At 43.9% G+C, this 14,307-nt stretch overlaps 1 protein-coding gene across 1 annotated transcript; it reads left to right on the top strand.

The window, feature by feature from the left end:
* LOC141104639 (uncharacterized) lies at positions 1–10,889 on the top strand. Its single transcript, XM_073594299.1, has 6 exons — positions 1–145; positions 3,153–3,235; positions 3,360–3,457; positions 3,598–3,709; positions 4,404–4,499; positions 10,370–10,889. The coding sequence occupies exons 1-6, from the start codon at positions 135–137 to the stop codon at positions 10,765–10,767; spliced, it is 798 nt and encodes a 265-aa protein (XP_073450400.1). The 5' UTR covers positions 1–134; the 3' UTR covers positions 10,768–10,889.
* The last annotated feature ends 3,418 nt before the right edge of the window (positions 10,890–14,307 follow it).

Below are 14,307 nucleotides of genomic sequence, written 5' to 3'. Positions count from 1 at the left end.
GCACATCACCATAGCAACCGGGCACATCTGGACGGCTCAGGGAAGGAAGGACGGTGGCCATTTTGTTGTAGCTCAGAAGAAAAATAGAAGCATCTCCTTCCTGGTGTGTGTGCAGAGCTGAGAATGGATGCTGAATGAGGAGGAGGTAATGATGTCTTCTTATTATGAGAGAAGGGGGTCTGGATGGGGGGGATCGTGTCACCCCCACAAATCAACATCTTCGTGCAAGTCCTCTGATGTGTAGAACATTGGATGGGGGGCTTTGCTGAGGCTGGGGATGATGGCTCTGGGGGGGCGCATTCTCCGAGATGTTGTAATCCAATACGCGAATAATTATCAGCCATCTGTATTTTTTATAAAGATCGTGGCATAAACACGCACACCCGGATGGCCTGTGAGGTGTACATGTTTATGATTATAAATGGAGAGCAGGAAGACACCTCTTATGACAACCTTTCTACGGGGAAATATTTGTCAGCCAAAAATATTCAGGTTGATGGATAATTGTTTCTTCTAAGAGCCACCGTGTTCCAGTTCCCTTCCAAGCCTATTCTGACACTTCTCACATACATGTATAAAAATCTGTATTTTTTTTCTTAGAACCTCCAAACATTATATATATATATATCTATATATATATATAGATATATATATATAGATATATCTATAGATATATATCTATATATATAGATATATATCTATATATATATATCTATATATATAGATATATATATATATATATATATATATATATATATATATATATATATATATATATATATATATCTATATATATCTATATAGATATATATCTATATATCTATATAGATAGATAGATATATATATATAGATATATATATATAACCAAAAGCATTGGGACACCAGCCTTTACACGCACATGAACTTTATTGTCATCCCAGTCTTAGTCCGTAGGGTTCAATATTGGGTTTGCCCACTATTTGCAGCTTCAAGTCTTTTGGTAAGGCTGTCCACAAGGTTTAGGAGTGTGTCTATGGGAATGTTTGACCATTCTTCCAGGAGCGAATTTGTGAGGTCAGGCACTGATGTTGGACAGAGAAGGCCTAGCTCACAGTCTCCACACAAATTCATCCCAAAGGTGTTCTATCGGGTTGAGGCCAGTCAAGTTCTTCACCCCAAACTCGCTCATCCATGTCTTTATGGACCTTGCTTTGTGCACTGGTGCGCAGTCATGTTGGAACAGGAAGGGGTCATCCCCAAACTGTTCCCACAAAGTTGAGAGCATGAAATTGTCCAAAATGTCTTGGTATGCTGATGCCTATAGAGTTCCCTTCACTGGAACTAAGGGGCCAAGCCCAACCCCTGAAAAACAACCCCACACCATAATTCCCCCTCCACAATAGGATTTGGACCAGTGCACAAAGCAAGGTCCAAGACATTTTGGACAATTTCATGCTCCCAACTTTGTGAGAACAGTTTGGGGATGGCCCCTTCTTGTTCCAACATGACTGCGCACCAGTGCACAAAGCAAGGGCCATAAAGACATGAATTGGCAAGTTTGGGGTGGGGGGACTTGACTGGCTTGCACAGAGTTCTGACCTCAACCCAATAGAACACCTTTGGGATCAATTAGAGTGGAGACTGCAATCCAGGACTTCTCGTCCAACATCAGTGTCTGACCTCACAAATGCGCTTCTGGAAGAATGGTCAAACATTCCCATAGACACACTCCTAAACCTTGTGGATGGCCTTCCCAGAAGAGTTGAAGCTGTTATAGCTGTAAAAGGTGCAAACTCAATATTGAACCCTATGGGAGACTGGGGTCCCATTAAAGTTCAAGTGCGTGTAAAGGCAGGCATCCCAATACTTTTGGTTTTATATATATATATATATATATATATATATATATATATATATATATATATATATATATATATATATTGTGCATATATTTTAAGCAAAAGCCCCTGGAGAATAAAATAGTGGGAGTTGTAATTTTTTATTATTATTCACACCAAGTTTGCACAGCGTTTTTTTTTCAAACGCAATTTTTTTGGGAAAAAATAGACATCCCTTGTGATAGCATGGGCTGTGACAGGTCCTCTTTACTGAGACATTTGGATTTTAATAGATCTCAGATCTCTCTTCTGTCCTTAACAGCATCTGATCAAACCAAGATCAGTTTTATCAGATGCTTTCATAAGCCGTAATGGCTCGCTTATCGTTTCTTAGACCGCTAGCAGTGTTCTCCCGGCAGGGACGGCTCCCTGTGCCCCCACCCCACCCTACTGGGAAAACACAATAGCTCCACGGGAGGGATTTCTCCTTCAACACTGACTGCGTTGATGTGGAAATTGAGCGATTTAATTTCCTGGAAAGAAGATCTTGCCATCTATGGCCTGCCATAGACTCCTACTAACTTCTGGCCCTTTCTCCTTTTCTCTGTGATTGCTGCTCCTTAACTCATGTGATGGATCAGGGGCCTCCACACTTTGTAAACATAGGGCCAGTTTATTGTTGTTCAGACTTTAGCGGGGCTATACTATGCCCAGTGGGAGTAAGCAATGCTCCAACTTTGGTATTAGGGTTAGTATTAGTACCCCCTTGTTGGTGTCAGTGGGAGGAATAGTGCCCCTTATTAGTGTCAGTAGGATGAAGAGTGCCCCATCATTGGTGTCAGTGTGAGGAATAGTTGTTATTTGTTGGTGCCAATGGGAAGAATAGTGCCCAATTGTTGGTGTCATTGGGAGGAATAGTACCCAATGGTTAGTGTCAGTAGGAGGAGTAGCACCCAATGGTTGGTGTCAGTGGGAGAAATGGTGCCCTATTGTTGGTGTCATTGGCAAGAATAATGCCTCAAGGGCCGGATAAAGGCAAGCAAAGGGTCACATCTGGCAGTTTGGAATCTACTGTGGTAGATGATATTTTCAAGATCCTTAGATTAATGATTTGGTTTGGTTTGGTTAGGCAAGGAACTGGGACATACTCAGGTGCCTACTAAAGGGCATGTTGAAAAACACAAGGACCTCTCACTATGTGTAAGGGTAGGGAGCTTGGTTTCTTCCAGAGCATTGCTGTACAGGAATTCTGGGCTGGATAGTGTTTTTGCAAGGTGCACAGCAAAGTAAACTTTTAATTTATAACAATGAAATGTATTATCCTTTTATTCCGAGTTTGGTGAAGAGAGCATTTAGAAGAACACAAGTATCTCTACAAGGCATCGTGATGAACAGCCAGCCACCCAACACATCACCGGGTAAGAGAAGACTTTAATTTCTTGTAAAGGAGAGAAGAGTATTGAGGATCCACCTAGATACACACATCCTCTGATATAAAGACATAGAAACAATGTATTCAGTCAGTGTATGTGTTTCCTACAGATGGATCCGGTAATGGGAATCCACCAGAGAGATGTCCCCGTCCTCTGTATTCCCGGGACTCCACACAGGAACATCACAAGATCCTACGCTGTTATCAGGTAGGAGAAACTGAGGTTCTTATAGCAAGTTACATTGTATATTTTCTATATAATGTTTTCAGGGTCTTAGCCAGTCTGTTATATTGTTTAGTTTATTCTCAGATAATACAATGTGCCATTCTATTTTTTGTATTATTCAGTATAAAAGATTGAAGCATATTACAACTGATGTGAAAAACGAAGCTAAAGAGACATCTCCAAAGAGTGAAAAGTTATATAATGAGGAGGAAGTTCCTATAGAGATCAGCACAGGTGAGTAATAAACACTAAATCCAGAGAAGAGTCCCAGATTCTCCTTGTCCAGTCACTACAACAATCTCTTCTTCTCCCCCCTCCTCTGTCAGTAGACAGTAATGGGGAGATAGTATGTGTCCAGTGGGGGAGTCAGGAGACATCAGCCTCTATTAGACTCCGGCTCTCCTCCACACATCATGTCATTGTGTGTTACCAGTCAAGAGACGTGACCAGTCTCCCCCCACACACACTCTCTGGGGTCTCTCATACATCTCAGTACAAGTAGGTATAAGAAAGCAATACCCCAGGTGACGCACATCCAATAAGACCCTGCAGTCTACATAGTAATTGTAGCCTTAGCCTGGGTTTGGTCCAGGCCACGCACCTGACACGTTTGACCCTGCCCACATGGCTTAGTCATGGAGGTCCTGAGGGGGGTGAAATGCGATGGGGTGTGGCTTGGCTGGAGCCCAGGCTGAGAGTGCTTTTACTACAGAGAATGCTGGGTCTCGCTGGAAGTGTGGCACCTGGGGTATTTCTTCCTCATATCTGCATCTACTGAGCCAAGATGGGCTCTACCCTAGTCTGAACCCTCAGCGGGAGTCACCTGATTTTGATATACAGAAGCCTGAAGCTGCTACCCTAATCTTTTTTGTGTGGGTTTCCAGTCAGGACAGGGGGTGTCACTCTCCTTTTTTTTTTTTTCTTACAGACCCCGGAAACACCAAAGCCACTCAGAGAAATGTTAAAGCTGACAATGAAGAAAGACGTGTAAAGTCCAAAATGAAAATTTTAGAGATTGGCATGGGTGAGTAATAAACAGTAAATACAACAAAAAAAAAAATATTATTATCTAATTTTAACCACAATTGTTTTGATCTCTTTGTCAAAAAAAAACTTAAAGCGGAACAAAACCCTCTTTTAATTTTCAGCCAAGGAAGCTGCCATCTTGGCCTCTGTTTGATCTGATCACATGATGTTGAACATGTGATCAGTTATGACACCAGCTATTGGATGGTTTGACAGTTGAAAGCACAACCAATGTGACAGTTACATTCCCGTCACATGCCAAGTATGTAGCTGTTTTTTGAAACTGTTAAATCAATGGGTTTAGCTCCGCTTTAAAGCAGAAATGAACCCATTGATTTAACAATTTTAAAAATAGTTACATTTGCTTGTTCTCTTAACCAAACTATCAGATGGCTGGTGTCATAAAGCGGAACTAAATCAATCAATTTAACAGTTTAAAAAAAAATTATATTCCCAGCACATGCCTGGAATGTAACTGTCACATTGGTTGAGCTCTCAACCAAACTGTCAAACCATCAAATGGCTGGTGTCATAACTCATCACATCTGCAGCACCTGTGCTGCGTTTTGATATATACTGTATATACACTGCTTAAAAAAATGAAAGGAACACTTTGAAAACACATCAGATCACAATGGGGAAAAATATTGTGCTGGATATCTATACTGATATGGAATGGGTAATGTGTTAGGAAGGAAAGGATGCCACAATTTTTGATGGAAATTAAAATAATCAATCTACAGAGGGTTGAATTCAAAGACACCCCAAAAATCAAAGTGAAAAAATGATGCAGCAGGCTGGTCCATTTTGCTGAAACTTTATTGCAGAAACTCAAAATGGTACTCAGTAGTTTGTATGGCCCCATGTGCTTGTATGCATGCCTGACAACGTCGGGGCATGCTCCTAATGAGATGGCGGATGGTGTCCTTGGGTTTTTATCCTCTCAGATCTGGACCAGGGCATCACTGAGCTCCTGAACAGACTGAGGTGCAACCTGGCGGTGTCGGATGGACCAAAACATAATGTCCCAGAGGTGTTCTATTGGATTTAGGTCAGGCGAGCGCGAGGGCCATTCAGTAGCATCATTTCCTTCATCCTCCAGGAACTGCTTACTGCATACTCTCGCCACAGGAGACCGGGCATTGCCGTACATCAGGAGGAACACAGAACCCACTGCACCAGCGTAGGGTCTGACAATGGGTCCAAGGATCTCATCCTGATACCTAATGGCAGTCAGGGTGCCATTGTCTAACCTGCAGAGGTCTGTGTGTCCCTCCATGGCTATGCCTCCCCAGATCATCACTGACCCACAACCAAACCGGTCATGCTGAACAATGTTACAGGCAGCATAATGTTTTCCATGGCTTCTTAAGACCCTTTCACATCTGTCACATGTGCTCATGGTGAACCTGCTTTCATCTGTGAAAAGCACATTGGTGGACCTGCCAATTCTGGTGTTCAATGGCAAATGCCAATAAAGCTCCATGGTGCCAAGCAGCGAGCACAGGGCCCACTAGAGGATATTGACCGCCCTCATGAAGTCTGTTTCTGATTGTTTGGTCAGAGACTTTCACACCAGTGGCCTGATGGAGGTCATTTTGTGGGGCTCTGGCAGTGCTCATCCTGTTCCTCCGTGCACAAAGGAGCAGATACTGGTCCTGCTGATGGGTTAAGGACCTTCTATGTCCCAGTCAAGCTTTCCTAGAGTAACTGTCTGTCTCCTGGAATCTCCTCCATGCTCTTGAGACTGTGCTGGGAGACATAGCCAATCTTCTGGCAATGGCACATATGGATGTGCCCTCCTGGAGGGGTTGGACTGCCTGTGCAACCTCTATAGGGTCCAGGTGTCGCCTCATGCCACCAGTAGTGACACTGACCCTAACGAAATAGAAACTAGTGAAAAATAGTCAAAAAAGATGAGTAGGGAAAAAAATGTCAGTGGCCTCCACCTGTAAAACCATTCCTGTTTTGGAGGTCGTCTCATTGTTGCCCATCTAGTGCACCTGTTGTTAGTTTCATTAATGCTAAAGCAGCTGAAACTGATTAACAACCCCCTCTGCCACTTAACTGACCAGATCAATATCCCAGGAGTTTTATTTACTTGATGCTATACTCTGATTAGAAAGTGTTCCTTCCATTTTTTTGAGCAGTGTATATATATATATATATATATATATATATATATATATATATATATATATATATATATATATATATATATACATACATTATATCACATTTTTGTAAATATTTTATTATTTTATTCTATCTTTTCATGTGACAACACTGAAGAAATGACACTTTGCTACAATGTAAAGTAGAGAGTGTACAGCTTGTATAAAAGTGTAAATTTGCAATCCCCTCGAAATAACTAAACTCTAAACCACTGGCAACTTGTTAGTGTTACAAGGTCTCAGGTGTGAATGGGGAGGAGGTGTGTTAAATTTGGTGTTATCGCTCTCACTCTCTCATACTGGTCACTGGAAGTTCAACATGGCACCTCATGGCAAAGAACTCTCTGAGGATCTGAAAAAAAGAATTTGTGCTCTACATAAAGATGGCCTAGGCTATAAGAAGATTGCCAAGACCCTGAAACTGAGCTGCAGCACGGTGGCCAAGACCATACAGTGGCTTAACAGGACAAGTTCCACTCAGAACAGGCCTCACCATGGTCGACCAAAGAAGTTGAGTGCACGTGCTCAGCGTCATATCCAGAGGTTGTCTTTGGGAAATAGATGTATGAGTGCTGCCAGCATTGCTGCAGAGGTTGAAGGGGTGGGGGGTCAGCCTGTCAGTGCTCAGATCATATGCCGCACACTTCATCAAATTGGTCTGCATGGCTGTCATCCCAGAAGGAAGCCTCTTCTAAAGATGATGCACAAGAAAGCCTGCAAACAGTTTGCTGAAGACAAGCCGACTAAGGACACAGATTACTGGAACCATGTCCTGTGGTCTGATGAGACCAAGATAAACTTATTGGGTTCAGATAATGTCAGTGTGTGTGGCGGCAACCAGGTGAGGAGTACAAAGATAAGTGTGTGTTGCCTACAGTCAAGCCTGGTGGTGGGAGTGTCATGGTCTGGGGCTGCATGAGTGCTGCCGGCACTGGGGAGCTACAGTTCATTGAGGGAACCATGAATGCCAACATGTACCGTGACATACTGAAGCAGAGCATGATCCCCTTCCTTCGGAGACTGGGCCGCAGGGCAGTATTCTAACATGATAGTGACCCCAAACACACCTCCAAGATGACCACTGCCTTGCTAAAGAAGCTGAGGGTAAAGGTGATGGACTGACCAAGCATGTCTCCAGACCTAAACCCTATTGAGCATCTGTGGGGCATCCTCAAATGGAAGGTGGAGGAGCGCAAGGTCTCTAACATCCACCAGCTGTGATGTCGTCATGGAGGAGTGGAAGAGGACTCCAGTGGCAACCTGTGAAGCTCTGGTGAACTCCATGCCCAAGAGGGTTAAGGCAGTGCTGGAAAATTATGGTGGCCAGTGGCATACTATGTGGGGGGCGGGGGGGCAGGCCGCCAAGGGTGCCACTCACTTGGGGGGTGCCGGCGCCCTCCCTCTGCAACTGAAGCGGAGACAGCGGGCGGCTTTAAGCAGCACAGTGGCTCGGCACGGTGACAGGCAGCAGCAGGTGAGAACACAGTACACACATGGAGAGCCTGTAGTGGCTTTGCAAATGGGGGGGTGTTCGCCGCACCTGAGTGACACCCGTGTGACACCCGTCGGCGCACCTGGGACCCGCAATGATCCCCTTCTCTCGTGGCTGTGCCGTGGCCCTGATCTGTCTCGGCTGTCTCACACAGCCGAGCAGAGTGAAGCCGCTGGCGCTGCCTCCCCCTCCTCCGTGTAGTCTACACGTGCTGTGCATAATGTCCCGCGCTGATCATCTGAGCCGAGGCCCGAGGTACATTATGAGTCTGAAGAGCGGGGTCTGCACTGTAGGGGCGGTCTGTTTTGTTGGGGGGTCTATACTGTAGGGGGGTTCTGTATTGTAGGGGGGGTCTGCACTGTAGGGGGGTCTACATTGTAGGGGGGGTCTGCACTATAGGGGGTTCTGCATTGTAGGGGGGGTCTGCATTGTAGGGGGGGTCTGCATTGTAGGGGGGTTCTGCGCTGTAGGGGGATCTGTATTGTAGGGGGGGTCTGCACTTTAGGGGGGGTCTGTATTGTAGAGGAGGTTCTGTACTGTAGGGGGGTCTGTACTGTAGGGGGGGCTGTATTGTAGGGGGGTCTGCACTATAGGGGGGTCTGCACTGTAGGGGGGTCCGTATTGTAGGGGGGTCTGTATTGTAGGTGGGTCTGTATTGTAGGGGAGGTCTGTACTGTAGGAGGGGGTCTGCACTGTAGGGGGTGTGTACTGAATGGGGGGGGTCTGCACTGTAGGGGGTCTGTGTAACATACAGGCATCCAGAGATGTGGGGGGCTGTGTAATGTAAAGGGTCCAGAGGTGCAGGGTGCTGTGTAATTTAAAGAGGTCCAGAGGTGCAGGGTGCTGTGTAATGTAAAGGGATCCAGAGGTGCAGGGTGCTGTGTAATGTAAAGGGATCCAGAGGTGCAGGGTGCTGTGTAATGTAAAGGGGTCCTGAGGTGCAGGGTGATGTGTAACGTAAAGGGGTCCAGAGGTGCAGGGTGCTGTGTAATGTAAAGGGGTCTAGAGGTACAATGGCTGTGTAATGTAAAGGGGTCCAGAGGTGCTGTGTAACGTACACAGTAGTGACAAAGAGATATTTAAGGATGCAGAGGTATGCAGGGGGCACTTTGGGGTGTTTTTACATTTTAAGGTGGGGGTGCCAGATATAGGATCCGCCTCGGGTGCCAAATGCACTAGGTATGCTCCTGATGGTGGCCACACAAAATGTTGACACTTTGGGCCCAATTTGGACATTTTCACTTAGGGGGTGTACTCACTTTTGTTGCCAGCAGTTTAGACATTAATGGCTGTGTGTCGAGTTATTTTGAAGGGACAGCAAATTTACACTGTAAGGCTTCATTCCCACGAGGCGGATCCGCTGCCACGGAGTTCGTCTCTGTCCTCCAGCTCAGCGGGAGATCTCTCCGTTGATCTCCGCTGAGCCGGCGGATAACAGGTCCCTCTCTGCTCACTGAGCGGGGAGGGGCTTGTCGAGTGCCGCTGGTTGCTATAGAGAGATCGGACAAAAACGGACAGAATCCGTCTGATTTTAGCGGATTGGACCGGGTCGGATGTCAGCGGACATGTCACCGCTGACATCTGTCGCTCCATAGACTAACATGGAACGCCCGTTCAGGTCCTCCGAGAAAACTGACAGGCGGACCTGAATGTTCTGACAGTGTGAAAGGGGCCCTATACAAGCTGTACGCTCACTACTTTACATTGTAGCAAAGCGTCATTTCTTCAGTGTTGTCACATGAAAAGATAGAATAAAATATTTATAAAAATGTCAGCGGTGTACTCACTTTTGTGAGATACTGTATGTAGAATATTTTGCATGCGGCCAGATATGTACTGTGAGTTCTATCATTTTTTTAAACTCCCCATTAGATGGCACTTTTCACTTTCTACACACGCACACACAGGAGCGGTGGAGTAAATCGCATGTGTTTAGGACGGGAATCGCACTGCATTCCTGTTAAAATTTCATGCAGTTCTTTGCAGTGTGATTTGGGCCCATTTAGTTTGTTTTGCCGCAAATCGTACCTCAGAGTATCGGTTGAAGTATCAGGAACATTTGGGCTAGTACTGATACTCACATAAATGCTTGGTATCGGTACCAATATCGGTATCGGTGCATCCTACTGAAAATGAAAGGAAAGTTTTGTTCCACTTTAATTTAATCATATCTAACTGTTTCATTTACACTTGTTACTGCAGATGGACGATACAGATGGTACAACGCCGAAAAATATCCAGACAGTGAAATTGTAGATGAGGACATCACAGCCTACGTGGCCAAAGAAAAAGCCATGACTCCAACTCTTCAGCCAGTATGCTACAAAGAGGAGAAGCCGTATTCATGTCCTGAGTGTGGGAAACGCTTTACACATGAAAAATATCTCATCATACACTACAGAAGTCACTCGGGGGAGAAGCCGTTTTTTTGCGCTGAATGCGGGAAGAGTTTTCCGTACAGATCCAGCCTGGATAAACATAAGATCACTCACACGGCGGTGGGGGCTTTTCCTTGTCCGGAATGTGGAAAGCGCTTTCGCGCAGGATGGATTTTAGCTGCACATCAGAAAGTTCATTCAAGTGAAAATCTACATAGATGATCTATGTCTGGTCTTTTTTTCCAGAAATGATATCTTAAAGGAAATGTATACTTGTTTTGTACATAATCTTCCTTTTATTTATTATGGTCAGGACGGGAAAAAAAATAAAATATCGAGAAACATTTCTTTTGTCAGGTCGATATGAACTAATGCTTATAAATATTTTGTATTCTCTTGAACCAGCAGATGGAGCTCTAGGCAGGCCATGCATGATTTATTTTCTTTGTTGTTTATCTTCTTGTTCAGCCACTGGGCAACTATTCAACCTGATAGCATTAAACATCTGATGATCTTGCCAGTCCCCATGCCTTCCTCTATAGCATTTTAAACCACACCAAGCACAGAAGGAAATGCTGTATTCATTTTTTGACACACTGCAAAACTTGTTGTCTGGGCAAAACATTTCCTATGATGAAATCATTTAATACAGTTATAGTCCTAAATGAACACCTTTGTGTTTTTTTAAAGGAGAAATGCAATGATTTTGGCTCGTTGGATTTTTCTATATAGTTTTTTTTTTTATATATATACAATTTTGTATACTATCTTTGTTTTACAAATACATAAAAATAGTAGATGACAAAGGATCCCCAGAAAACTGTGGGTTAGCTAAACAGGCAACACTGCAGTAATCATATTACTTTATGCAGATCAGCTTGAGCCAAGACCTTATGGGAGGAGTCACCTATGTTATTGATTGAAAAACCCTCTGTAAAAGAAAAAAAAGAAAGAAAATAACCACTTCAATATTGGGTACTTTCTCCCCTTTCCTGCCTAGGCCAATTATCAGCTTTCAGTGCTGTCATGTTTTGACTGAGACAGATAGAGCTTTCTTTTGGTGGTATTTAATCACCACTGTTTTTTTTTTTTTTGCTAAATACATTTTTAAAAATACCCAAAATCTTGAATAAAAAAACTAAATTATCTTTGTTTTTGTTATAAAGTTTTGCAAAAAAGTAATTTTTCTTCTTCACTGATGGGCGTTGATGAGGCTGCACTGATGGGCACTGATGAGGCTGCACTGATGGACACTGGTGGGGCTGCACTGACTGATGAGCACGGATGGGGTGTCACTAATTGGTAATGATGGGCACTAATGACAAGGCAGCACTGATGGTCACTGATGAGTAGGCACTGACGAGGCTGCACTGATGGGCACTGATGAGGCTGCACTGATGAGCACTGATGAGGTGTCACTGATGGGTAATGATGGGAACTATTGACGAGGCTGCACTGATGGTCACTGATGAGGCAACACTAATAAGCTGCACTGATGAGTAGGCACTGATGGACATTGGTGAGGCTGCACTGATGAGATGTCACTGATGGGCACTAATAACGAGGCTGCACTGATGGGCACTGATAGATGGTACTGATGGGCACTGATGAGCTGCACTGATTATCAGTGTAAACAATGTACTCACTGTACCCTGACAGGCTTGCCGGTTATCGTTTCCGCACAAAGAGACAGCATGTGAGTAAAGAAATGCCAATAACCCACAAGTCTGATTGGACACAGCCGATCACATGGTAAAGGGCCGCTGTGATTGTCTCTTTACCTCAATCTGTGATCAGTTGTGTGCAAAGGACACAGCAGTCACAGAGCGCGCCCCGTGCACACCCCAGGGGGCATACGGGAGACGTGCACATGGGAGGACATCTATTGCACATCTTACCAGAACTGGACAGTCCCACTGTAGCCGTCTTTTGGCTATAGCGTGGGCAGGAACTAGTTAAAAACTTTGCACAAATGACAAACATCAACAAAATTAGGGAAGAAACACAATTACAAAAAACACTGAACTAAATTTACTAAAGATTTCTAAATTAGAGAAAAAAAAAAAAACATACACCCTTTAACCACTTCAGGCCTAAGACCAGAGCACTTTTTGCGATTCGGCACTGCGTCCCTTTAACTGACAATTGCGCAGTCGTGCGATGTGGCTCCCAAACAAAATTGACGTCCTTTTTTTTCCACAAATAGAGCCTTCTTTTGGTGGTATTTGATTATTATTATACAGGATTTATATAGCGCAAACAGTTTACGCAGCGATTTACAATATAAAAGGGAGACAATACAGTTATAATACAATAAAATACAGGAGGATTAAGAGGGCCCTGCTCAGAAGAGCTTACAATCTAATAGGATGGGGCAGGTGGTACAAAAGTTTGTAACTGTGGGGAATGATCACCTCTGCGGTTTTTATTTTTTGCGCTATAAACAAAAAAAGAGCGACGATTTTGAAACAAATGCAATATTTTTTACTTTTTGCTATAATAAATATCCCCAACAAATATATAAAAAAAGATTTTTTTTCCTCAGTTTAGGTCTATATGTAATCTTCTACATATTTTTGGTAAAAAAAAAAATGCAATAAGCGTTTATTGATTGGTTTGCGCAAAAGCTATAGCGTCTACAAAATAGGGGATAGATTTATAGCATTTTTATTAATATTTTTTTTTTACTAGTAATGGCGGCAATCTGTGATTTTTATTGTGACTGCGACATTATGGTGGACACATCGGACACTTTTGGCGCTATTTTGGGACCATTCACATCTATACAGTGATCAGTGTGATTAAAAATGCACTGATTACTGTGTAAATGTGACTGGCAGTGAAGGGGTTAACCAGTAGGGGGCGCTGCAGTGGTTAAGTGTGTCCTAGGGAGTGATTCTAACTGTAGGGGGGATGGGCTATGTGTGTCACGACACTGATCACCGCCCCCGATTACAGGGAGTTGTGAGCAGTGTCCTGTCACTAGGAAGAATGGGGAAATGCTTGTTTACATCAGCATTTCCCCATTCTTCTTCTCCGTGAGATGATCACGGGTATCCCCGCAGACATTGAGTCTGCGGGACCCCCAATCCCACTCACGGAGCTCGCAGTGGCCCGGGCACGCCCAAAATGCTGCGTCTTTAAGGGCAACGTACAGGTATGTTGATATGCCTGTGCGTGCCCTTCTGCCGACATACTGTATATCGGTGCGAGCCAGTTGGCACAGGGTTAAATAAAGAAATAAACAAAAATAAACTTAAAAAAATTGAACCTAAGCAGCTCACGAGCAAATCTAAATTTCCACCTTGGTGAAATGTTATGGCTGTGCAGTGCTTCCAGCTTCCAGAGCTACTGGGTGGGCTGAGACTGCCTCTGGCTGACCCTGGTTTCCTATTAGCCGGACCCTAACCATGTGATCCCAGCTTGTCCTTCACTCAATACTGATTGCACAGTGCAATGGAGTGACTGCTGAGCTAAGAAGGTACTTGTTTATAGTTTGTGCCGCAGCCTACTGTGTGCCATGTACAAACTAGGTAAAAAGGTAATGAGAGCAAGGTGTGTACAGGGGGGGGGGGGGGGCAATATCCTAGGAAATGTAATTATAGAAAGAGATATGCACTATAAGTGCATTTAGGTCGCCCTTAATGGATATTTTTACTGGCCAAAAATGAGTATTTAATCTCATAGATTGTTTTATATAAAAGTGCACTAGAGTGCCATCTTTATTAAACACATTCAATATATAAAAGGTGACAGTAGAGA

This window comes from Aquarana catesbeiana, linkage group LG08, assembly GCF_042186555.1.
Source record: "Aquarana catesbeiana isolate 2022-GZ linkage group LG08, ASM4218655v1, whole genome shotgun sequence".
Classification (NCBI taxonomy): domain Eukaryota; kingdom Metazoa; phylum Chordata; class Amphibia; order Anura; family Ranidae; genus Aquarana; species Aquarana catesbeiana.
This window is presented reverse-complemented; position numbering and strand designations above follow the sequence as displayed.